Below are 27181 nucleotides of genomic sequence, written 5' to 3'. Positions count from 1 at the left end.
CTCTGGCATTTCCCCCCGTAGTCTTCACTGAGAGGGTCACGGCCCAGCCCCAGCTTGTTATGAGTGACAGTAGGAGTGTTTTGTGAGGAGGGAGTGCAAGAACATCCCTAGCAGTAATTTAAGATTTGACCTCTTCAACACTGCACACCATCACAGTTTCCTTCTGCTTTGTTTTCCCAGGCTTGATCTAATTCAACAGGAACCCTCCATTAACTTTAGAGTCTGATCTTACCGGAGATGGCAAGTTTGAATAAATACAAATACATCAATGAAATCTTCAGTTAAGATTCTAAAAAGTAATACCTCAAAGCACAAGGAACACTTTTACTAGCTTGTTGACTAAATTATAAAAAATGAGAAGGTAAAGGGTATGTTAATAATTTAAGTTAATATTTATCATTTCTATCGAATTGTTAAGCTACAAATAATCCTTAGTGTTTTCAGAAAGCCCCATTGTACCTTCTATCTAAAAAAACAACCCTGAAACAAGATGTACACAAAAAAGAACAGACTTAATTCAAGATGGAGCACAGAAGTTTTGGAAGTGACAAATAAAAACATGAAATGGAAATGAGCATCCAAACCAGCAAAATATATTTAAGCAATATCACAAATACACAAAAAAATCTATTTACAGATTTAAAAACAGTATCTCCAATAAAAATCTTCCCAAAGAAAGGTATTTATACACAAGAAATTTAACCGTTACCTTGTCCACTGCTGGCACCATAGATGCTTACAGCTAGCACAACATTAATTATGTCTTTGCAAAATAAAGGGAACGCTTAATAAAACTGATGAAATTTCTAGGAAAAACTGAAGGCTAGACAACAACAATCACAAGGCATGCAAAGCATAATGAACAGCAAATACTTAACTCTCGTAGTGCAAAAATTAAGAAGATGGCTTTTATTCCCATACTTGTTCAGAGAAAAACAAAGACTAAAGTTTGTAGGACTTTGTGCATTTGCAGCAAGGTTGATAATGTATGGGAAGTAAATGAAAAAAAAGTCAACATAAAATTGATATAAATTTATAGCAACCTTTATAACAAAATTTCTGAATGTACAGTACAAACAAGCATCTTGGAAAAAAAAAGTTTAGACCTCAAGCTACCCTTCTTAATCCATATATATAAATCCATATAATAAATTCTTGAGCGTGTCACCAGTAGATAAAAATAACTTGCATGTCAATGATAATATTTGTAACATTCTTTGGAATTAAGTCTAAATTTCTCTTTCAGGCTTTGCCCCCGTATTTAATACTTAGCACAGCAGAGGGATAATCCCTCGCTGCCATGAGGAGCTTCTGGTGTGTTGTCTCTCACAGAGTGCACATGGGGCTGGGCTGGGGCTAGGCAGAGACCCATGGAATTCCTTGAGTACCAGGCACCAGAGGAGAGCTCTGCCTTCACCTGGTCCTTGCCTGGGAACATGGGCAGTGGTAGGATGTCTTGATATTAACTAGTATAGAAGTGGTGAATTAATACTGCTGAATTCCTGAGGCTCATCATCCTATACCCTGGATTTTGAAAGACAAAATACAGTCTCTTTGTCCAAAAAGGCCTCACAGTTTTCAATGGCTGTAAACATATATTTCAGATTAAAAAGGTATTTTCACCATGCCTTTGCTTTAAAAAATAAAATCAAAAGTAGGAATAACCTTAGTTAATGTTAATATTATTACAAATTCAGAAAACTAGAGTTAATTGTGAAAACTGAAACAAATCTAAAAACACATGATTGGTTTTGCAAATAATCTTTTTGCAGATTGAAGAGCTGACTCTTCGTTTAATTTCTAACAAACTGCTAAAGATCACACAGTCCATCCTACAGAAAAACCTAACAGTTTAATAAATATGCTGGAAACCATTTAATAAACTGAGGCAAAAGATCAGCACCAAATGTTGTGTTTGTTCTGTACAAAACTGTGTGTCACGACACTGCAGAGCAGATTTTCACTTTAGTCTACTTACAGTTCCCAGCACAGGGCAGAAATCCCACGCTTTTCAGTTCCTCTTGTTGTAGAAAGATACAGACAATGTTCATAAAGATGTAACAGCAGAAGAAAGAGAGCAAGATGTACCCGTTGTAGTTAACAAGAAGTGTTATGGTTGATGTTCCAAACTTTTTCAAAATAAAAAGGACTAATTTCTTGATTTTCAAATGTTTGGATTGTACACACATGTGCAACACCACAAAGCGTACTACAGTGCTGGCTTATGGGAATAATTTTCCTGACAAACTGCTTGCTCACAGATTTAATACTTTTGGGCGTGAACCCATTTGTCTAATCCCAGACTCAACATTTTACAGGACTGAGGTCTTAGGCACAGCAAAGACTTCAGATGTGGAAGCAAGGCAGCATTTGTATTTCTTATTTTTAATCTATAGACTAGTTTCTTACTTAAATTCCTTGTTTGTTTGTTTGTTTGTTTGTTTTTTTGTTGTTTTTTTTTTTTTTTTTACTTCAGAGTAGCTTTTCAAAAATACAAACAGGTAAGAGCCTGAAAAAGACAGAACCACCCTGACAAGTGAGGAAAAAACCTCTCAGTGCACTTTTAACTCCATCAGAACGTTACAAGATTGTCTGATTTCCTTGTTTTCTGTAGCAAATTTCCACTGATGGCAGTAGAGAATGATGCAAGAGCTGAAGATGCAAAAGCAAATAAAACAAGATTCTTGGTAGCTACTTATCTACAGTGACCATTCTTCTCTTTTAATTTTTGGCTCAGTGCTATTTCATAATAGCCTTGATCCCACCAAACAAATTCAGGAATATAAATATTGATTTTAAGATTAGCTTGTTTCCCTTCCCGTATTTGAACCTTACACAGGATATAAATGACAAGTAAGCATGCTCTCATATTCATAGGAGCTCCTGTCTGTCACACTGGTGGTTCTGAAAAAAGGCTGCTTAAAGTAACACATATGAACACGCAAACTGCCTCCAAAATGCATGGTCATATTAAATTTCTTACATATGTACATACAGTTCAGTAACAAAACGCAATTATTATAGTCCTAGCCTCTTCTGTTTAAGACTGCAGTTTTCTAACTGTTGCATATACTTTAGCTGTTTAAAGAGCTTAACAAAGTGAGTGTAGCAGATTTATTCAGAGAAAATAGTCATACAAAAAGTTGCAAATACTTTAAAGTGAGAAAGTTCCCAGAGCTCTCACTTCGTTTCCTCTTTGGTTCCTAATTAGGATTTGACGAGTTTGAAACCCTGTCCCGTGTCCAGCACTGCGGGAAGAAACCAACTCATTTTCAATCTTTTCAAGCACCTGAAACATGCTTTACAGACCCAGAACATATTGAGACCACAAAACCAGTTTGCCAAATGCACTAATGGATAGGTAATACGTGGGAAATAAATCATCCAGTGTTTGGCAATATCGCTTCCCGTTGGCAAATGCAAAGTGTAGTCACTCCAGTGTTTTGACACGCCATACAGGGCTTTCACTGTACGACCCTTTTCTGACCAGCTGATGTTGCTGTCAGGGTTACAGTTGTACTCAACCCATTGCCTGGTGAAGTCGCCAAGCTGTGGAGGGTCTGCTTCCTCAACGTCTACAACCTTGGCCAGTTCTGCTCCTTGCACTGCAATGTACTGGTCGTTTACTTTCCTTACTTCTTTAACCCAAGGCTGAGAGTTCTCGCAGTCTAGCACAATGATGAGTCGGGAACAGAAACTGCCGTTCTTTTCTCTCCACCACTCCAAAAGTGTGTCAAGCCGTAAAGCATCACCACCTGCAACAAGGAAATGTATTTAACATTAACATGAAGAAACTGAAAACTCGATAGAATTTTAACTATGACACTTGCAATTTGAGTGTCCAATTTCTCATGCTCCATCTCAGCTCATGCTCCAGCTATGCTGTGAAAGAGCACGTTTTTATTAAGCAAAGTTACCTATAGTGGGGATTCCTTCTGCCTAGTGTAGCGGATACTTCAGAATCTACGTAGCTTTGAAAAGCAGACTCAAGTGCCCAAGGAAAATATCTTGCAAACAAGTGAATAAAACTCCCCTGGCTCCACAGTGACTATTAATGTGAGGAAATTATGTCTGCGTTTTAGCAAGTTGGAGCTATGATACAGATTTACAGCAAAAACACTAGTTTGAAAATGTCAGCTTTAAAAAAAAAAAAAAAAAAAAGATGACTTTCAGAAGAGGTAGAAAAACATTATTTAAAATAACTGCATTTCAACTCCATAGTGATTTTCATTGTGTAGCATAAGTACATTTAGCAGTGTTTAAAATCTTGTTACTAGCAATTGAACTGCACAGATAAATCTCAAACAGAGTAGCTGCGTATTTCAGCACTCACATTTCTGTCTATAAGGGGTGACAAAAAAAGTGCTTCAAATTAATAGCTTGGAGTTAAGGCTTTGAGCACGATATTGCAGTTATAGTAAAAGCAAAATTACAGGGCTACAACTTTCTCCAAAACAAATGCAAACCTGCAAAAATAGCATCAAAGAAAATCATAATATACAAACGTACAGTAATGACAGTCTTGGTACACGATCCCCAGATTGCTGTACTTACAATATTTACAATAGAGGTTTGTATAGAAGCCAGTTTCCTTTTTTTTTCCTAGGTAAGCCTTCTGTGTCAATTATCAGTAAAATGGATTTGTTAACATTTGAAAGGCTTGTAAGTAAACTTTATTTTGGTGTAACTATGCAAGGGTAAACTGTCCAAAGAAAACCAACTCAGCCTTCATATGCACACAAACACACCCTCCTTTCTAACCCTACCGACATCAAACACATGCATTGATCAGCTGGCAAAAGATTCAGGCACCAAGCTGAGGAAGAAATCCATGTGTCTGGCCACATCTGGCTCTTAGGCAGGCTTCACAGGCAGTTAAGCTGACAATTCAGCAACAGAGACAACACTTCAGCAGCCCAGCTCTTGCCTTTGCATTAGCTGAGAATAACATGACCTCCCAGGTCGTCTGACTGCTCATGCTTTATGCATGACTAGTTAACAGTTTTCTTTTGTACACCGCTGTGTTACATCCCACCTTCCAACAACAGAGAAACATCATTAGTGAACTAAAGAATCCAGTAAGCCTCCTTTAAAAGGATGTCATTATAAAGGAAAGACTACTTGCTACTGCTGTGCTGTAGCAGTGCATAAGCCAGCAGTGAGATGCTCCTTTCTGTTAGATCCAAATGTTGTGTTTCCTGGTTGCCATCCCTCTTAACCCTCTCCAGAGGCCAGAGGACGGCACACATTGCAGGAGATAACGACCAGATGTTCCATCTGCCACAAAGCACCACTGCCCAACACACAGAACTTCATACAATCAAATATCCTTAGTCTTCTCAGTTTGTACTTCAGGTTATGTTCAGGAGCTGTGCTATCTGGCAGGATTATCAAGTTATGCTCCATAACACATCCAACTATCACAATGAAACTGAGCACAAAAAAGGATTCAAGACAAGCACCAAGTGCTTGTTCCTTTCCTTTCTGTGACTATAGATTATTTCAGAGTAGAAGCTGAAGATGTGCTTGGATAGAGAACTGAGAAAGAACTGCTGTGAAAGCTGAAAACCACCACATTTATACACTATATTGTTATCACAGTAACTCTTTTTATTGCAACTGGTACCTTCACCATTACCTGAAAAGTAAAGACAGAGCATAATACAGACTATAGCTCTCTGAACAGGTACACAGAGATCTCAGCTCCTCTGCCACACTCCAAGCTGGCCAGATGTAAGCCGTGATCTGGAAGCTGTTGAATTTCTGCATCAGCTTTCATCTGTACATAACCTAGCAGTGTATGCAGCCGGCTGGAGCCCTGGCAGGAGGCAGTCTTGCAGGTAGCAGGCTCCACACCTCGTGTGGACATGCCTGGCAATTGCACAGCTGCTCTCAGGAACAAGACCACCCTACTCTCAGAGAAGTAATTCAGCAATATTGGCACACACTGCATTACATCACTCCTGCTAACTGAGAACTGCTGTGGCTTTTTTAATCCGCTGATACAGATGAAGGCTTTGAGAAAAAAATATGCATTGCTCTTCAGCAGGTGTAGTACTTCAGGTCTGGAATTGCACCAAAACAGGTGTTGGGCCTCCAGATGAAGACTGACCTGTGGCCAAACAGCTCAGCACAACTGCATGCAAAGCTCCAATCTGTCTACACTGCTCCAGAGCACATGCTCCTGAAGAGAGATTGCTGACAAGCAGACAGCAGCTCACAGGCTGAGTGCTATCTGTGAAAGTGAATTCTGTCCCACGAAGAAAACAAGTTGCAAATTTTCAAAGTTATTACTAGAAGATTCACTTTTTGCACACAGAAGCATCAGAAGCCCCGTTCTGTACAGCAAGACAGCAAGGCTAAGCCCATCAGTATGTGAAAGCTTCACAGGTTTACCAAAGAACAATTTTTACACAGTTGGGGTAGAACTGCATTATTACAAAGAGATCAAAAATGGGCCAGAAAAGGGAAAAAGGGTGAAGTTTATACCAAACATATTTTTATGCATTGAATCAACCCTCTATATATGCATTTGTCGTCTTGAGGCTACATTGCACCCACAATGACTCCCAAACTCTAGGATGTCAGCAAACCATAGTTCCTACCATGATACAAGTTTGCTGTATGTTAGAAGTCCTGCTTTTCTAGCACGAGATTTACACCTGCTTCCTAACATTTTGATTAATTCTATCTTTTATAAAATACAGAGTACATCTTAAGGACGTACAGGCAGTCCTTCATGACAGACTAGCTGTCACAGCAATACAGAACATTGTATAATTCACTCATAAGGAAGTGTGCTTGTTCTACCACATCCAGGGAATGAGATTACTCTTGTTCAATACAGTGAACAAATATCCCTCAAAATACAGGGAAAATCTGTATTTAGAGAAAGAGGGGGTCATTTCCATATTACTTTTCCGGAATAGAAAAATGATCTTCAAAGGCAACTTTTTGAGCTGTAAGTGGAATAAGAAATCATGTTTAAACTTGTAAGCATACATTTGGGGTCAACAATAATCAGAGAATTTTGTGAACAACTATAAGAACAGCTAGTTTCAAAAGGATTTTTATCAAAGTGATTAAATACTAAAAAATGATACAGAGGTTCACACAGTAACACACCTGACTGTCATACAGAGAAAGGTAAGGAAAGGGCTGCTTCTTTAGATCGAGTTAACTGCATGGAACAGGGGCTTCTGCATTAATGCATTACTGCATTCTTTCCAGTAGTAGAAGTAGTCAGCCTGCAACATTACCTATTTTGATGATTCCTCATAGCCCCTGAATTTCTCAACAGTCATGCTCTGTATATTACACATTCCTTTCCTCCTTCCCTGCCAGGAGCTCATATGAACTTGTACTCCAAACACTGGTGTTTGTCATTCCAAACTATCAGATAGAAAGTGTGACCAAACCAGAAGTTTAGCAATACTTTTTCTTTCTTTTTACAAGAAAGAATTCAATAATTTGGAATGTTTATCAATGCCAAAGCTACTACTAAAAAAAATCACGAAACAGTTACCTGCTAGTGCCCATTCACCAGTGCCATGTGAGTGACCACTGTAATACAAAATGTAGGTATCATGTCTGGGTCCATCTGCAGTCCGAAGTTCAAGAAAAGACTTGATCTTGGAGTGAAGGGTATCAAAGGACAGCCCACTTGTAGAGTAGTCACAGCCGTATGTCTCAATCATGTGATACGCAAAAAATCTTTGGATGGCATTAAGCATGCCTGTAGACCTCAGGTTTAACTCTTGCACATGATCAGGTGGAAGAAGAGTTGGCTGGCCATCAGGACTAAAGAGAAGAAAACCAGTTATGATCAACAACAGTTTCATGTTTAGTGGACTTCTAGCAATTGGCATTTCCCCCCCCTCCCGTGGCATATTTTCTCCTCTATGAAGTAGCAATGTTGTATACTCAAATTGACTTGAAATGTGCAGCTTACAAACAATGCCAAATACTGCAGTTGAATGAGGAGCCACTATCTCCTCCTCCCACCACACTTGTTCCATTTCAGAATGTAGTCTTTACTCAACCCCATACAGGTAAGTGGCAGGGAGAGAGAGAGAGCATCTTTGGACTGAACACTTGCTCTGCTTGCACTCTGAACTTGCTGAACGAAGACGAGCAGTGATGTGAACATGCTGGGCTTCAACTATTTCATGGAGTCTTACTGTGAGTACACTGCCTTCAGACAGGCACTTGTTCACACACAATTGGAACCAAGTGCAGGAGAATGAATGCATATCTCCACAAAAAAACTCTTGCAAATGAGTTCCAACAATAGACTTTGAAAAATTCAAGTACTCATTTTCTTCAGATATTTTGAATTCATATATCTCTGCTCCAAAGTAGCTTTTATTCAATATGGAACTCACTTACACAGATAGAATAATTCTTACTTGTGTGTGTTGTTCAGATGCTGATCTTTCAGCATCAGAAGCAAGTTTCAGATAATGGCATTCAGTGCTTAGAAAATGATGAACTGGGCCTGGAACAAACCAGGTATATGCAGGTATGTGTGCATATATACCTCAACATCAATACATAATCAACGAGATTCAGGATTACAAAATGCATGCTTTTATATATGTTATATATATAAGTCTTCATAGATATTCGTTAGTCATGACAGTAAGAGATTTGGTTCTTCAAGATACCCAGTGGAATTAGTTACTCATTCTTTTTGAAAGGTGAAAGAAATGAAAGTACAAAATTTGTCTATTAATTAAAGGAGTATTTTCTTATTGAAAAACTACAAGCAGCAGCACTGGATTGCCTCTATTGGCTAACAGCTCACTTACACTACGGTGAGGTTGAAGTGCACAGTAACTATACCTGCAAAAGTTGGTGGGAATCACAACAGCATACCCAACACACGTTCCTCCCAGGCAGTTTCCCAATTCATGAAAAAGCCCATGAGCCATGGATTCCAGAGGCAAAACAATGAGAAATGCGCTCATGAAGATTCCATTGGTTGGCTAAAAAGAAAAAAAAAAAACACACATATATAGAGAGAGATTTAGGTACAGCATGAAAAACCCTTCCTGTATGCTGGGTATGGTTTTTAATAATAATTCCCTGTGTCTGATCAAATGTAATTGGGTCCTGAAACATGGAATGGGAGTTACTATATGAAATGTAGACTTATTTTTCCACATATGTTACACAGTGAAGTACTCTAAAGAGAAATGAAAGCTCAATTTGGATATCTGGGGAGAAAGTGGCTGGCAAGCAGGGATCACTCTTCTGAAAGGAATGCATTTGAAGTCACTGACAGCACAGGATTTAGGTTTGAAAACCCTGATCACAGCTCAGCTTTACCCATTTAAGCAGAGAAATCACATGCCACAAAATTATTTATGTGCATAAAATATGTACATTGGTAAATATCAGCAGGATCAGGACTTAATGCACTGAACAGAATATCATGTACCTAGCATAAGATGACAACATACTATATTGCATCATTAAAAATAAACATTTAACTATTCTTGCTTTTTAATGCCAAGAGATTTTAAAAATATCCCTAGTGCAGGCTATTTAATGTGTCACACAAAGGATGACTTATGTGAACATTGAGAACATTATTGCAATTAAAAATACAATTCTCTATCAGCTACACAAATATCAGATGAGGAAGAAAATCTACAATGGGACTTTGTAGGGCCCACACAGCTAATGCCCTACCTGAAGCTTTCCTTTTTGCAGACAGAAAATTGTTTTGGAAAAAATTACTTCAGTAACACTCACTGATACAAAAATGACTTCTGTGAAAAAAAGTTTCACAAGTCATGTTGCAACCACTAGCACTAGTAAATGGTATGGTTATTCACTGAACCATAGAATGGTTTGGGTTGGAAGGGACCTTAAAGCCCACCCAGCTCCAGCCCCCTGCCATGGGCAGGGACACCTCCCACCAGCCCAGGCTGCCCAAAGCCCCATCCAGCCTGGCCTTGAGCACCTCCAGGGATGGGGCATCCACAGCTGCTCTGGACAGCCTCTGCCAGGGCCTCACCACCCTAAGAGGAAAGAACATCTTCCTTATACCTAACCTAAACCTACCCTCATTTAGTTTAAAGCCCTCATCTTATCCTATACTCCCTGACAAAGAGCCCCTCCCCAGCTTTCTGGTGAGCCCCGTTTTGGGTACTGGAAGGCTGCTATAAGGAATACTAAGTATTCATGCTTATGTAGCAAAGGAAATAAATTCATACCTACAGCCTTCTGTCTTTAGAACAGTGTTATGACCTTCCAACCACACCTATTTTTGTGTCCTCGTTGCATAAATCTGCAATATTAATGGTTATTTATTTATTTATAAAAAAATGAAACTGGATACTCCCTTATTGTTTAACAGTCTCAGTGATTTGATGAGGGCTGGTAGTTCAGTTTCCGCACAGACAAAGCAATTTATAATTTGGAAAGTAAATGAGACTGAAAAAATGACACCTAAACGGAGTCAGTTCTTGTTGGCACACAGCACTAACTCCAAAATATTCAGTTTTTAAGGACTGAAATACTGCATGACCTTGCAAGCTTTCCTTACCTAATGTGCCTCCTGATCTAAGAAAGAGCTCTGTGCTTGCCGAGCGTCCCAGTTTTAAATAGTGCCCCATTGTACTCCTGACAGAAGGATGTCCTTGTGTGTCCTTGAAATGGTGACAGCAATACTTTTACCACAAATAAACACCAGAATCTGATATTACCTGATAACTAACTGATAACTGGTAGCACTTCTCTCAAGTAACCTGTAACTTAGCTGATAGCATCACTCTCAAATTGCACTACCTGAAGCCACTAGAAGATTATAGCCAGAACCAACGAAGCTTTATTGAATTTGCTACAAATGAGAAGTTTGTTTGTCTTGTTTCTAGTGATGAAAAGTGAGGCCATGACATTGGGCAGACATCAAATCAGAACAGCCAAGGAGACCTTCCCGATACCCACAGCCCTACACTCCTCAAATCTGCTAACTGCTTGGCTGCAAAACCAGCCCAGATACAGCAAGTCTGTAAAAGGTGGTAATGCTCCTGTTAATACTGCCATCAGATTTCGTGTGGTATAATGTCAACTGATTTGGTGCTAATAATTTCAATCCACAAGGAGTAAAGCGTGCCTATTAAGTGCACATACATTATAGGAGATTGCTAATCACTTTTATATACATCATTTTCTTAGCCATCTCGGGAGCTATCTTGCATCGCTCCAGATACATTCCTTTCCCATTCCCAATCTTGCCTACTACTCAGAGGGTCAGGATCAACGAGTGAGTTAGGTTAAGTCAGGTATTTGGGGCAAGGGCAGAGAAGCATTCAGCTAGTGATTCTCAAGTTGTGTCAGAGAATAAGGATTTTCAGAGTAACTTCCCCAAAACACAGTGTAACAATTATGGTGCAACCTGAACTTGTTCTGTTGTAAATTAGGAGAAAAACAAAACAAAATAAAAAGCCCCTATTTTTTTCCCAAATGCATCAGCAGAAAGTTTATTTTTGTTGCTCAGTTTCCTAAATATGCTCTGAAAATCAAAAGGACTCAATAAAAAAAAAATAATGTTAACGTTCATTCTACAGAAAGTTGTTAAAGTATAACGCATTGATGAAATTGTGGAGCTCTCTGACTAAACTCGTTTCGAGATTTGAAGACTTACTTTTGAAACTGCAGATGCCTGAAGGTAACTTGCCTTAAGTTATCATGCAGAAATTGAAGGGCTCATCTGAGAAAGCTTCCTATTTATGATCAGTCTGAGGATTTTCTAAACCTTGGAAAGACTGAATGCACGGACCGTGAAGTATTATAATCCATTTTTAGAACTACGGCAAATTCAGCTTCTCCATCATATGATGTATATGACTTTTTTGGATCTTGTTATAACAAACTGCTCTTACGTTGCATTAGTGTTTTGATCTGAGTGAACATATTAGAAAATAAAAAATACACCTGCCCATAAAAAGTACAGCTACCAGAATATCATAAAAATACTATTGTACTGGTACTTGCTCTGACTTTTTATTTTAAAAGTTTTATTTCAAATTGCTATGTTCTAAACACTCCCTGCACTCCCCAAGCTCCTAAAACATACACAAGTCAGTAAACCTATGGAGTATTCTGCAGTAACAGAACTTGAGATCATCCAAAATGTTAAGAGTTTTCACCAAATTCCTGACTGAGTCTGATTTCCAAAAAAAAAATATTTACTTTTAATTGCTGAAAGTATTCCTACTAATACGAAGATGCCAGCAGGAAAATAAAGGTCCTATACAGAAATGGTAAGGATCGCCTCCTATCACGGAATGGCTCGGGTTGGAAGGGACCTTAAAGAGCATCTAACTCCAACACCCCTGCCATGGGCAGGGATGCCACCCACTGGTGCTCAGGGACTCATACAAACTGGCCTTGAACACCTCCAGGGATGGGGCATCCACAGCTCCTCTGGGCAGCCTGTGCCAGGGCCTCACCACCCTCTGAGTGAAAAATTTCCTTCTAATATCTAATCCAAATAACCCCTTTTTAATTTAAAACCGTTCCCCCTTGTCTTATCATTATCTACCCCGGTAAAGAGTCCTCTATGTTTTTTTTTGTTTGTTTTGTTTTTTATAAGACCCTTTTTAAGTATTGAAAGGCTGCAAAGAGGTCTCCCCAGAGCCTTCTCTTCTCCAGGCTGAACATCCCCAGCTCTCCCAGCCTTTCTTCACAGGAGAGGTCTCCAGTCCTCTGATCATCATGATGATCCATCTCTCCCTGTATCCTGCTTTTAATTTGTACCACATACATGTATTAAAGAGGAAAGGGAAATGCATTCTATAGTGTTATGAGTCAACTCAGCTCTATCTGAAGTTTCAAATTCATCTTCATTTACTGGCCATCTTATGCTCTGAAGTAGAGAAGTATATTGGTAGGATGGATATGTCACACATACAGGCATTTATGTAATGTAAAGATGCTGGCATTTGCTGTCAGCACTTCTTCAACAATTTTGATTTAGAATAAATATATCACTAAGTAATATAAGAATGATTAATAGTGTTTAGAGCAGCACCATAGTAAGATAATAAAATATTTTAATTTAGTGCTGCAAAAAATGATGTAATTTTAAAACATCTAAACTTAACAACTTGCAAGAGCAGAAAAAAACAACCACTAATTAAGCTACTAATTACTGTAAATCTTAAGATAGGTCCCTCTTTTAAGATAGCAGATAAGATGCAAGGTGGAGACTTACTAAATCCAAATGATCTGATGACTGGTCCTTCATGCAGCAGATGGCTGTGCATGCATAGCCGGGGCCACAAAGGGATTCTGTTCTTTCATCTGTTCAACCCATTTTCACTCTGGTTTCAACTGCACTGGCAAACTTGGCCTACAGTAGCTCTCTCTACTCCGAGTGCCCACTGACCCCAGGCTGCACCAAAAGCAAACAGAACACAGGGACCCTCACAGCAACACCACTGAAAACATAACAAGCCATTTCATCTTTTTGTCTTTGGTGGTGGTTGTTTTTGTCTGTTTGCCTTTGCCTGTCTTCTAAATGAGTACTTCTGAAATATACAGTGTGTTCTCATTTCCAAGAACTTGGAAAAATAAAATGAAATAAAATAAAATACTTCTTGCCTTTGGCTACTGAAATGACAGACAATGAAAGATGGGTGAGATTCGCAAGCTGTACTATCTTTCCTCTTCCTTTAGCTTTTCAAGCAACATTTTATGGTTAAATGTTGCTTTGGTAAAACACCAGAAATTACAGGTACTTTGTACCCTAAATAAATAATTTTATATTAATAGATAGGACAACCCCATTCCCAAGGAGAAACCACTGCTGAAAGTGAAACACTTCTGATGGAGTATTTAAGGAGGGAACATTATGTGACAGATTAAAATAACTAGAAGGAAGAAAAAAATAAAGAAGCATTAATTTAAATTGGAAGCCAGTTACGAAGGCCTACAGAAAAGCCCTTCTGATTCAAATAGAAATAAATTCATAAGCAGATGTCAACTTAGATGATCACAGAACCTCTGGAGGTCACCCGGTCCTACCGTCACCCTGCTGAGGGACACCCAGGGCAGGCTGCCCAGGATTACAAACAACAGGCCAACACAGCTGAGGAGGCTTACACAGATGTTTTTGCCTGTTTGTGAGGAAAAATTCTGCCCTGCTTTCCATTATCCAAGCTGAATTTATCCAATTTCAGGTTTTATATATCCCTAAGTGCCTGCACACGCATATAAGTAAATACGAAACAAAGCTGTTTAGCTCCTCTGTAGTTATCAAGCAAAACTGAAGACGTAATACACTCCGTGAAGAAGAAATCTGAGGTGAAAAAGACTAACTTGATAACTAATCTACACACATTTGCAGAAAATAGCCATCACGTTCCCTGGCAGGCAGATTTAACAAGTTGTTTCCCATCCCTGACCCCTGCTCTAATCCCAGGAAAGCCCACACCATTGCATAGATGGAACAGCAGAAGCAGAAGAGGCGGTCAATTTACAAGCACATTAACTTGAATCCTGAATATTCAGAATACAGAAATTTGACTTCTGAAATTAATGAGGCTTACAGCAAGGCTGAGCACATTGGGCAGATTCTGCAGGCTTACAACAAATGCAAATGCTCTTGTCACAAAATAACACTGGTGCTGCCTCTCAGCATTTCGCCAAGGGGCTGTGAACAAGGCACGTTAACTTGCCTCTGAATTTCGGTCTGACGGCACTCATCGTGACGCAACGAACAGACCCAATCGCTCCTCATTACACCATGCCAAAGCCTGAGCCTACCTCAGCTACCAAAAGCACCCAGGCTCAGCTGAACTCTGTCCTCATCCATTCTTCTCAGGCAAAGCAGCACAAAGATGCAGCTAGGGCAGGAAGGAGGCTCCAGAGGTCCCCGTCAGCCTCAGATGGGGTGATGCTGTGATGTACTGACCGGGATGGGACCGGAGATGCAGGTAGCCAAGAAGGGCTTGAGAGCCTCTTCCAAGAGGGGAAGACAAAATAAGCAAAAATAAGGAGGGTAAGGGGTGAGTTTGAGAATGGTTCAGCAGGGCATGAGGGGGATTTAGGATCTAGCTGAAGAGATGTGAAACAGCAGGGAAAGGGGAAACGATGGTGTTGTGGAAGAAACAGAGCAGATGAGTCTGTAAAGAAATTGTGAGGCTGCTATGCAAGTCAAACAGCAAGCCCAACAACAAGCAAAGCCCAGTGAAGACCGGATTAAAAATACAAGTCAGAAAGAAAAGCAGGGGAAAACAAAGGAGGAGTAGATATGATTTGCATTTAAAACAGTTATTTAATCTGCAACAGTAACAAAAGTACGTGTAAGCAAATACAGACGGTACTTAGAAAACTTTTTACTATTCAGAAAGCAATCTCTTCTTATAGAGAAGTTAAAAAAAATCACCACCTTCAATTTTATTAAGGCATTGTAACCTGAGCTTTCAAAAACCTTCTGCGAGACAGTCACACTGCATAAAGAATACAAAATCACCAACTCTCCCCAAACAAGAACACACACACCATAAGCTGACTGTTCTTCCACGAACAATTGGAGTTCAACAGCACTGCTCATTTAAGCGCAAGTACTCATGCATATCATGAATACAATTACTTTACTAATCCATAAAATTCACTAAAACTAAGAATAATGTACTGAAAGCACTTCATTCCATTACTTTACCTGTCTCTGACATAGTTCATTTTTCTCCTGGTAATACTAAATACAGGTCTTCCAGGGATAATAATTCTCTTCAGGCAGTAATTAAGCAAAACTGCACTGCTACCTTGGCATATAGCACTTAACCAAATCTGATTTGAAGTTTCTCAGAAAAAGATTCCTCCAAACCTTTCCAAGAACTATGCTTGTGGATTCCAAGCCCTTCCTCTCCAAATTTTTCATCATTTTACTAGCTTCGAGAAGAGGTAATGCCTGAGTCATTTGCACGACTTCTGCTGGATCCTGTCCCAACCCAGAGCCTAATTACAGACATGAGTAATTGCTGAAATGAGTAAGTACTACAGGAGCTAAAGAGGCTATTGATCTGACTGGAATTACTCACACAAATGTAAAGGCAGCACAGAACGCTTCCTGCGGATTTCGCAAAGAAAATTTTCAACGGGTCTCTACTGAGGAGTCAAGGTGTTTTTCCTCTCCAGCTCAAGCAGGGATTAATCTCAGAAGCAGACCGTGTCACTCCTGAAACACGTCCCACTGAAAAGCTGTTACTCCATTTTTGAATGCAATCATCTTTGACAAATTGCTTCTACACTCCTCGCGCTTCCTCAGGTCATCCTCCAGCTTCAGACAGACCCGAGGGCTCTGCTCTTCACAGTTCAGTTTGATCTGTCGGAGAGGGATTCTCCTTTCAGGAGCTCCAACCCTTCCCAAGCACACCTACAGCCCCTGGCTTCTTGCAAAGGCTAGACCCCCTTTAAAGCAAGGTCCCCAGCTAACAGGCCTGCATCCGCAGCAGTTCTGCGTGAGTCACAGAAGCCCTACGTGCGCACCAGTGAGTTAATTCTCCCCATTTTAAAGGCTTTTCTACGAAACGAGATTTTATTTTCTTTTTTTCCTGGCAATTTTCGTCAATCAGCACACACTGTAGCGACCAATTAGCAGGCAACGTTCTCCTTAGGCCTTGACCTCTCATACACGTTACATTTACACGATGCATGGATATTGCAGTGGTTCAAAGGGCATACATAATGCTGCTGTAATGAACTTCTCCATGAAACAGAGCCCCTTCCATCCTCTACCCCATTTTTGGCTATAAGATAACACACACAACCGAGCCAGCTTTTTCATATGCTAGGGCTAGTTATTTATAGCTGACTGTTAGGAAGCAACTTTCCAAGGCGCAGACTTTTAGCCAATTCTGCTCATTATACGAGAGGCCAAATGGCAAACCATTAAGCGGTTCCAAGCCACCTCTCCTATCGAACGCAGTGTCATTAAACTGGCTTTCTGCACGTCCTCAGACTGAGGAAAGGTATAAACACAAAGCGCTTCATCTTCTAGGCTACGCTTAGCAGATTTCAAATACAATTAGCACTTACTAAGATGACATAAATCCCAAATTGGAAGTTGTAAAGTCTGGAAACAGTCCTGTTATTTTACACATGCAGAAAATGTTAAGAAGGAAACTTTAAAAAGAGCAAACACATTTTCAGAAGCTTCTGATTCTGGAGTGCTTTGCACTCCTAAGAACATAAAGAAAAAATATGTTGCAAATTTAACTAAAAAAATACATCCCTAACATGAAAATGTAAGGGTGACTGCACAAGGCTGCACCACAGATCCAACTAGGAGAATGTCTTGTCTCAAAGAGTCCAAATGGATACCTAGGAAAGACTGTAAGGACAGAATAAGCAGGCGTGTTTCCTGAGTACTCCAACAATTGGTGGCTCTTGAGCCAGACATTGGTTCTTTACAGAAAATAAACCTCAGTGAATTTGTCCCCAGGGACTGTGCAGTGTCCCCTTGAGCCTGTATGACTGCTTAGCGCACCGTGATGTCCACTTCTCAGGTAGCTTGGCTCAGTACGAGGAGCTGTCCCCACCTGCCTGTCTCATTCCTGCTTCCTGCCAACTCGATTCCCCTCAGCTCTGGGGCTGTTACTTTTCCACATCACATATAATATTTTATATTCCCACTCCGCTATCTCATTGCCATACTGAAGCATCCTTAGTCATTCCTTCCATGGAAACTGTGCTGGGTCTCTAATGAACTTCACCACCCCTCTCTGAACCGTCTCCTGTTTTCTGATCTCTCAGATGGCAAATAAGAATTGCACAATTATTTGACATATTGAAGCTATGGATTTATACTGTGGCATGATGATACCTTCAGTCCTTTCCCAATAATTCCCAATACTTTTTTTTTTTTGACCATATAAAAGCGTTTTCATAGAAAGGCATCTAAGAGCCTTAAGATCTTTTTCTATTACGTCCTAATGCCAGTAACTTTTTTTTTTTTAACAAACACAAACAAAATACAAATCCCAACCTAATAAGCATTTAGAAATAGCTTTTCTTTCTTTCCTTTTTTTTTTTTTTTTTTAAGAGGAAAACCAGAGAGAATTCTCTAACGGTTTGTCTCTGTTACAATATGTGTAAAACATCATAAGGAAAGTACATAGTAACTGCAGAAGCTTGTTTGCTGCATTACCATTGAGCTTGCTAGACCTTCAGAAACAACTCAAAAACCCTGCAAAGGACTCTAAAGGAAGAGTTTTGAGGCCTGCAATTCCCCCTATAAAGAAGAAAAAAAATCAAGTTTCCTTAAAGCCCCAGAAAAAAAAAAAAAAGAAAAAGTCCCACAAGAGGGTAAATCATATGCTCATACATCATTAATTTCTTATTTCTAATTAGTTTGAAAACTGACACTATCCAGAAAAACAGAGAAAAGGCCACAGCTCCTTGCAGTCACTATAATAAATGATGTATCCATTTATTAAGTCATGCTCTGACCAGGTCTGGTAAAGTATTTCATTTTCTGACAACAGATGAAATAGGCACAGTGATCTGTGTGGCAAACATCACACCTCTGAAATAGAAAGGATTTTTGTTGGAGACAACTGTATTTGTAGCCTTAAAGTAACTCGTTGATGTAAATACATAATGGAAGAACCACAAATACAGTAAAATTAATGCCAATATAATTATCTACTAAATTAATTATTATTATTATAATAAAAAAATGTATTCCCTGACAAGTAAAAGCACGTGGTCTCATTTTTGCCACCACCACTACTCCCCTTCCCACTGAACAGGGAACAAACAACCTATGGGACAGAGGCAGTGAGTAACAGCTTATCTTACGTACACACACGATGCCAGAAACTGAAGTTAGCCAATAACAAACACTAAGGTTTAGCTGAATTGCCAGCTTGCTCTTTGTGAACTGTCCTGCACGAGTCCTTCCAAAGTACAACAGGACTTCTCCAAAATTAGAGAGGCCTGGAAATTATCAAACCTGTTACTGCTGCAGTTATTTCTGGGCACACAACAGAGACAGAAAAAAGAAAAACAATGAATTATCAGCATGAAGAGGAAAATGTAACCTGATGAGTTTTAGTCCAAACCTCCCTGCTTGTGCACATAACCTGCACTCAGGAAGCAGCCCCCTGAAAGCAGCTCCTGTGTGCTTTCAGCAGACCAGCAGGGAGACGGAGCCCTGCCCAGGGTGATCCTGCAGGACCCCCATGATGCTATCTGGTGTCCAGCTGTGCGTGGACAGGCACTGGAAGCCACCAAAAGAAAATGTCCCTCTCCTGTGACTACCCAGCCAGCTGACATGCCTGGCTTCTTCTGACTGCTGTTGGGTATAACTAGGTGGAGTGACTCCACCCAGATCACTTCTGTAACTATTAACTAAGGTGTATCAAGGACGTTGAAGGAGTAGGGTAAAGACAGAGAAACTAGTAAGGCTATTTCAGACATGCTAAGAAATTTGCTTTTAATGAAGAAGTCACCCGGCACATCAAAATTAAAAATCTGCATTTTGATTGATAAAATCCCATAGTTCTCTGAAGGAAAAAAAAAATGAAATCAACAATATTAATCTGTGAAAGTTTACCTTGACTTCTTTCTGTTTCCCAAACTATTTTCCCATTTCTTTCAGTGCATTAGCACCTTCACCCCTAATAAACAGAATCGCAGAATAGCTTGGGTTGGACCTTAAAGCCCACCCAGCTCCAGCCCCCTGCCATGGGCAGGGACACCTCCTACCACACCACGCTGCCCAAAGTCCCATCCAGCTTGGCCTTGAGCACCTGCAGGGATGGGGCATCCACAGCTTCTCTGAGCAGCCTGTGCCAGGGCCATACCACTCTGATCAAAGAATTTCCTCCGTGTATCTAACCTAATCCATTCTCTTTTTTACCTCTTATTAAAAGAATGACTGTTGCTGTTTTTCAGATCAACATAAAAAAGAATACAGGCACCAAACTCCCTTTTCACCCTGCTGCACTAGTGATAACACACAATGTAGTTTAGTTTGAGCACTGAGCAAGCATTCTTAGAGAAATATTTGTTTTCTGACGAAGAACATGCATAGGCCTTATGTCAGGAGTGGAAAGAAAAGTCACAGATAAGAACACCATGTAATGTTAAGAACTGGTCTTTCTAGGAATGTATGAGATGCATAAACAGATTGCAATTTAAGAAACTGAGAGCACCTTATACCAACAACTTATCAGTTTATCAACTGACCTCTGACTTCACATCAAAACAGAAGTATTGAATAATGCATTCTTAAAATATAACTTTGCCTTGATTCCATTAAAATAGTCCCTAAGAAAAGCCCTCAATGTGATGCACATTACTAGATTCAATACAGTGCTTTCACCTGAAAAAAATAAATAAATTATGGCACAAAGAACTCAGAGGTAAGATTATTTTGTAAGTAGGTATGTTTAAAAAAATTTGCACACTTCTTTTGCCTGGAAGCATGAACTCTGCTCATTCTGACTATACGGGGAAACTGGCAAGTGCCAGTTGCCTTCCTAAGACACAGGCAGCACAAAGTGTTGAACTGGAAGAGTGTGCTTTTGAAGCCAAAGGCTCCAACTCTGAACTGCTGAGTCACAATACACCACCAAACGGCACAAGAACTTTTAGGAGTCAACAATTCTCAAGAGGGAGATCAAGATAAAGAGATTATTGTTTACCTGCCAAGAAACGGCCCCCAAAACAGCAGTTGCAACAAGGCTGAAAAATACTAGCTGTTCTGAAATTAAGCAGAAGTGACGCATTCCTTTGGATGCCATAACTCTGTCGAGGCTGTTGTTTTCTGCACGGTGGGTATAGTATATCTTGTGACAGTCATTTAGTTTTGTGTGAAATCCCCAAAGAGTTATAAAAAAAATCACGTGACAGATCATCCAAAAAATTCCAAAAATAGAAAAACCAGGTATCACAAAATACCAGAGATCCAAATCGCGCAGCTTAAAGGCGGCAAGGATGAAAAAGATCAGTTCAATGACTCCAACTGAGATGACAGAAAGCCTTCTGCAAATCTTACCACGGTACAGGTAAGGCTTCCATCGTTCAGTAACAGAAAGTCCACTGAAGTAAACGTCGAGAAGGGGATCTGAAATCAGGCAGCTGAAGAAACAGGCCAAGGCAAATGGGTTTGTGGGAATGTTCAGCGATGGAAAAAAAAGTAAGGATGTAATGGCTCCAAAAATTGCCAAATTTGGAATTGCCAAAAAAGACTTCATACGTAAGTCAATAATTAACACGGCCAAAGCCATAACCAAGAGAATGATACTCATAGATTCTTTCACCAGCATCGTTGTGCTGGCAATTGCAAACCCAACTAGCTCCAAGAACTCAACTGTTGTCAGCAGAGTTGGTCGATGATGGATACAACCACAAATCCTCTCAACCAAAGCACACAATACCCTTAAAACAATGGCAGAAAGGAGCAGATATTTAGTCGCTTCTTCTTTCACATCATCCTTGAAGGCAGAATTATTAAGAAAACAGAGAAGGCCAAGCAAAAAACCAAACCAAAGATTGGAGAGACTCAAACTTGCTGTTTCCATTGAAAAATAGTAGTAGAGTATGCTGGCAATTCCAAGAACAAAGAGTCCCAGAATAAATATTACCAAAATCAGTGCATCTGCAGTTTTTTCCCATCTGACATAAAGGCCCATGCAAATGGCAACCAATAAGTTGATTCTGGCAAGATAGCCCAGATATCTGACCGATGAATGCATGTTCACTTCTCTGTTTGCTTCTTCTAGCCTTGTCATTGCTGCGTAGAGACAATGACTAACACAGTAACGCAGTGACCTACACATGTAAACTGCAGTTAGGGGGTTTTACCCACTTGACCGAAAGAAAATATTTGGGTTTCATCCAACAAATGCAATGTAACAGCTGTCTTCTGTAATATCATTGCAGTAACAGTGGTCCAGAATCACTGAAGTCCTGGAAGAAGAATTAAAAGAAGCATTAGTGGCAATTAATTCAATTTAATCATACACAGCATAAACATGACACATTCACTTAACATCTAAATTAAAAAACACATAATGAATATCAGGGAAGTCTATTCTCAAGAGTCAGTCAAATTGGGGTCATTATTAAAATAAATTTATGTGAAAATCATATTATAATTTCATAATTTGAACATATGAAAAATTTAAACCAAACCTTGCCCATTCAGCTTTTCAGTAACACCCATTGAGTATCTATATCGGATATCTACAGGTATCCAAAATAGTCTTATGATACCCATTACCTTCTAAAACATTTCTCCATTGTTTTAAAGCATTGTTTTATTTCAGCACCACATTTTACAAGTTCTCACTTTACACTGAACATTTTTGGTATGTTTTGCAAGACTTCTTTTTAGTAGTTGAATAGCTACAAGGGTTTACAAAAAGAACTTCACAATCAGTTAATGAGCTTCAAAACACAATAGATCACAAAAAAAGCAATTATCATTATCTCCACTTCTGGGAAGGCGAATGGATACACAGTTTATCAACTTGTGTGGCATTCAACATATTCAGAGATAAAATCCAGCCTTTTTTTTTTTAACGTCAACTCAAAGCCTTTATTTGCACCCTTGCGAGACACTTTTTCCCTACCAAAAAGACACACAAATAAAATGAACAAGATAAATATTATATTTAGAATGTATGTGCTCCTACCCAGACCCATTTAACCACCGGTTTTCTTTTCAATATAGTATAGGAACACATAATATTTATTTTTTTTTGGGGGGGGGGAGGGGTTGCAAGAAAACGTGGCTATGGATATATCCCTTGAGATCATCAATAATTTACAGAAAATGTTTCTTCCTGGTCTGAACTGGATCTTGAAACACAAAGATTATTCTAATTCTACTGGTGTTTAATTTTATTGAGTTTACACATAAAGAATAGCATTCATTTCCATAATTAGAAACAAAAGTTCTTGAGGAAATTCTATTTCCACCAAAATCTGTATTTCACTGTATTTAATGATAGTTTTCTACTTCACACAATGTTGTCAGAGGCAAAGTTCAAAGTTCTCTTGTTAAAGGCAAAAAAGGTTTGTGCTTCAAAGCCATAACTGCTCTGTATGCAGAATGTGTTAGAAGCAACAAACTGGTAAGAGTTACTCCAAGAACAAGCTTTCTGAGAGCTTACAGGTAAAGGAAAACACACGTACTTCTGCTTTTTGAGCATTTTGCACCTAGAAAGTCTAAACCAGGAGTGACTGAATAAATAAAACAGAGCCTACACCTCCAGAGAAAGTAAGACAGAAACCAGCAGGTGGATCAGAAGAAAATAAAGAAACAATACAATCAGTATCAATATTTTCCCTTGCTAATTTTCCTAAGAAGCATCACAAATTCGAAAGGGCTCCAGAACAAATTCCCTTAGCTAAAACTTACTGAAATCCTGTGTAATAATTATATTTACATATAACGTTTGTTTCACAATGTATTAACAAAATGTTTATCTCAGAGTACAATTAGATAAGTTACTGGCAATCTCCAGCAAGTAAGAAGACTCATTTGTAGCCTCTATCATTTCTGAAGTAATTACCTAATTGCCCATCTTTCAAAGACTTCTGAAGAGTTAATGGTACGAGAGAGCAGATAATGCCTCGAGAACACTTAGAGCTAGTGTTATAGCTTACTGCTTTCATTTATAATGCTGAGGGAAGTATTAAAGGACACTTTGACTGAAACTCCTAAGACTTCGTTCTCTCTCTTCATTTTTATATTTATTATTTTTTTTAAGTCAGTGAACAACAAAAGTGTGGGACTGATTTGCCTATCTGCTTTGGCTTCTCTGAAGACTGACACGCCGTATCAAACCAGCTTACGTAACTGGTGCAGTGACAAACCAGGCCTAGGGAATCCTAGTTTTAAAATTTGAAAATATATATTATCAATATTAAGTAATTATCTTAAATACCTAAGATACATTACAAATATTATTTGGAAAGAACTGTACTTTAAAAGTCTGTTTAATTAAAACAGCATACATACGAACTACTCAAAAGGGATGGTTATTACACAGTGCCATTACAAGTTCAAGTTCTTTGAACTTCAGCAATGCTTTTTCTTAGCTCTCATTACTATTAATGTTTGATACATATCAATTTAATTCTGAACTGCCTAGACACTTAAGATCTTGTAATATTTCTCCCCTCACCTAGTGGAATACTTTCAACCTTTCCTTTATTTCCTACTTCATACAGACAGCACAGCTCAGTTTGCTATCATATTGCTGGTGGCACTATATCAGGTTATTACAGCACTGGTTTCGCTCTTGTATTCCTGTAATACAAACAACACTCACGTTACAGACAACCGGAGCCATTTATTTAAACTCCTGCGTGTCTTCTCCCCCCACACCAAAGTCACCAGTTAGCTCACATTGAAACTGTGAGTATGGAGGTGTGATTTCATGTTTTCTTCCCTCTCTCAGTACTGATACTTGACTGCTGCTATGTTGTCCCATTACCTCGCTCACTGAACCTTTCTGGAATCCCTCCGAGACGAGGGACTGCTGCTGCTGTAAGTGTGCGTGCAGACAACAGCCTCACACAACCCACCAGACCAGCCCACGTACAAAAGGCGTAAGCTCCCGACGAATATCCAGCTTAAAATTCTGCCGCTGTCACTAAATCCTTTTTGGGTAGGATCAGTGCAGAAGCAACACCACCACCCCCCAGCAGGCAAGCAGCCACTCTGAGGGGCAGAAACCCTCTGCCCAGTTCAGCGCGTTGCTGGCAGCAGGTCATGAGAAATGTGGCACAGACGCTGCTGGTGCTGCCATCGATGTGCCTGCACAGGGTGCCAGGGCAGGAAACACACGCGTGTTTGGAGCAGAAAGGCTCAGCAAGCGCTGAGTTATCTGCAAAGTGACAGCTCGGACCTTAAATTTGACCTCCTCTTCCTGGCTTTCCGCTGAATCTGCAAAAAGATGGGCTAGTAAACCCTGCTACTGACCGTGAATGTCCTCTGAACCAAATCATGTGGTCAACTTTTTGGTCAGAAGAAGAAAAAGTAGCGTTTTTGTGGTTTACATATCGCATCTCGCGGATATCACCAACCTGCAGTAACACAGCAACTCCAATGGGAAACTCCTGGAGCCGATTTATTCTTTACAATGCAACTCTTCGCTACTTTTGTCACTTGTTTGTGCTTATATTTTGAACAAAGACAGTTCAAAGTTTACTTATTTATTTATTTTTTCTTCAAAGTAAGGGCCTTAATGTTTCAGGTTGCATCATCCGCGTTAAATGTTTGAGCAAATCGAACTTAGACACAAAGCAAACAGAATGCGCGCCTTTCTTTTTGAACGCTCATCAATTTGTGCAAGCCTGCGGTTTTAAACTGAACCTAAACCCAGATCTAAACTTAAGCTCAACTATCCAAGAGCCTCTCTATAGATACTCAGGAACAGCGTTCCCAAAGCAGTTTTTAACGTGATTTGCAGGAATCACAAGGAAAGCCCAGGAAAGCAGCTTTGGTAGTGTACCAGCAGCTGGCTTCGAGTTGGGGTGAGACCTCTGGAAACTGGACAGTGACAGTCTCTTGGCTGGAGCTGGCCTCCTCTTTTATTCACCCACTTTCGCCCAAGTTTACAACAAAAGCAACTCCGGGAGACTTTATAAACCAAAAAAGCAGTATTTATGCAGAGCATCACCTGAGTGCCTCAGGCCGCCGCGGGCACCCGCCTCGGCCAGGGCAACGCGCCCGGGGGGTCCCGGCGGGGCACCACCACCCGCCCCGACCCCCAGCTCCCCAAATCCCCCTTCCCAGAGCCCAGCCCCCCCTGGGGCTCCCCGCCGAGCCGGTGCCGAGCCCCCCGCTGTGCCCCAGCCCCGCCGTGCGCCCCCTGCCCCCGCCGGCCCGGCCTCACCTCCGCGGGCGTCCCGGCCACTCCCCGCCCCCCCGCGCAGCGCCGCCGCCATCTTAGGGCTGCGGCGGCCCCGCTACGGGCAGCGCGGAGGCTCAAACGGCGCCGCCCGGGCGCTGCCCGAGCCCCGGGCCCGGCCCCTGAGAGGGCTGCGGGGGGATCCCGGGAGGCTGGGGCGAGGTGCTGGGGGGGGAGCGGGCACCCCCGCCGCTCCCCCGCGGTTAGAGGAGGTGGGGATGGGGGTGCTGAGCCCCCCCCCGCAGCCTCACGCAGGGAGAGTCGAGCAGCGGGGCGATAGGAGGGGGAAACGCGCCCTGCCCGGCACACAGGCACAAAATGGAAGGCGGGGGGGGGGGAGGCAGCCGGACACACGCCCAGCCTGCTCGGGGCACGCAAGAGGGAACGCAGATCCTGGACGGACTCGTTCCTCCCAAGCTAAAAGGCTTGTTTTACACAAAATGCCAGCCGTGTTTCATGCACAGCCCGCCTTGGCAAGCGCAGCCAGGTGGGTGCGAGGAGAAGCCCGTAGACCCTAACGGTGCCACTGCCCCCACTGCCCACACAGGCACAGCAGCGGGAGCGGAGCTGGAAGCGGAGACAGGCTGCAGGCTCCTGGCCCTCCTTCCTGGCACCCCTCCATGGCGGGTAACCCCCTGCTTCCCGCAGGCAGTGCTGCCTGGCAGCCGCTGGCCACGCCAAGAGCTGGAACTTGGTCACGCTTTCTCTTCTTCCCGAAGCTGCTGGGCAGCTGAGTCACAGGAACCCCTCCTAAACCCTCTTCAAAATTTAAATAAAACTACCCAATACTCTTAAAAATTATTATTTTAATCTGTTTCCTTTAGAAGCACCTGCTACAGATGCTGTGATAGCATCATGAAAAACTCCTACTTAACACTGTGTTTCTTTAACTTAGGGATACACTTCAAGCAACTACTGGTTGAGCTTCCTAGATGACACTTTATTTGAAACGTAAGAAAAAGCAACTAAGTTTCAATGCAAGTTTGCTAAATGCAACCCTTCTAAAAGTCTTCCTGCTGTTCCACAGGTATAAAACAATGAATTTAAAGTGAGAATAAAGGAGCAGGAACCTGAACAACCCAACTTTGCAAGGAATCAAAGATGCACTGTGCATTAATGGAGGTATGATTAAAAGTACTTTTAATAATCACTTCCAAAGGCAAGTCAGCAAGTCTCCCTGAAGCAGAAAAGGTTAGGAAAATTCTGTGAAACGATGCTTTTTAATCTTCACTGTTAAGCAAGGGATCCAGAATACATCAGCTAAGCTCCACAGTGCTAGGGGCACACTT

At 40.7% G+C, this 27181-nt stretch overlaps 1 protein-coding gene and 1 long non-coding RNA gene across 7 annotated transcripts in view; one reads left to right on the top strand and one right to left on the bottom strand.

The window, feature by feature from the left end:
* Positions 1 to 571: 571 nt before the first annotated feature.
* On the bottom strand, positions 572 to 26054 carry TMEM168 (transmembrane protein 168). Of its 4 annotated transcripts, none has more exons than XM_027457397.3 (5): positions 25878 to 26054; positions 20670 to 21936; positions 8845 to 8987; positions 7526 to 7800; positions 572 to 3755 (listed from the first exon to the last, which is right to left on the bottom strand). In XM_027457397.3, exons 2-5 carry the CDS (start codon positions 21804 to 21806, stop codon positions 3208 to 3210), a joined length of 2103 nt encoding a protein of 700 aa, XP_027313198.3. In that variant the 5' UTR covers positions 21807 to 21936; positions 25878 to 26054; the 3' UTR covers positions 572 to 3207. The 4 variants fall into 4 exon arrangements, with proteins under 4 accessions (XP_027313198.3, XP_038043433.2, XP_038043416.2 ...); XM_038187505.2 differs by lacking the exon at positions 25878 to 26054 and adding an exon at positions 25662 to 25764; XM_038187488.2 differs by lacking the exon at positions 25878 to 26054 and adding an exon at positions 25494 to 25605.
* The window catches only part of LOC140001608 (uncharacterized), a 31930-nt gene continuing 30802 nt past the window's right edge, over positions 26054 to 27181 (top strand). For 2 of the 3 annotated variants that reach the window (XR_011807013.1, XR_011807012.1), the window contains exons 1-3: positions 26223 to 26379; positions 26788 to 26843; positions 26920 to 27014. This is a non-coding gene — a long non-coding RNA (uncharacterized lncRNA). Of the gene's footprint in view, positions 26380 to 26787; positions 26844 to 26919; positions 27015 to 27181 lie in introns of all 3 variants that reach the window. The other variant, XR_011807011.1, reaches the window with a different exon arrangement.

This window comes from Anas platyrhynchos, chromosome 1 (genome assembly GCF_047663525.1).
Source record: "Anas platyrhynchos isolate ZD024472 breed Pekin duck chromosome 1, IASCAAS_PekinDuck_T2T, whole genome shotgun sequence".
Lineage (NCBI taxonomy): Eukaryota > Metazoa > Chordata > Aves > Anseriformes > Anatidae > Anas > Anas platyrhynchos.
Note: the sequence above shows the minus strand (reverse complement) of the source record. Positions and strands in the feature narration are given on the sequence as shown.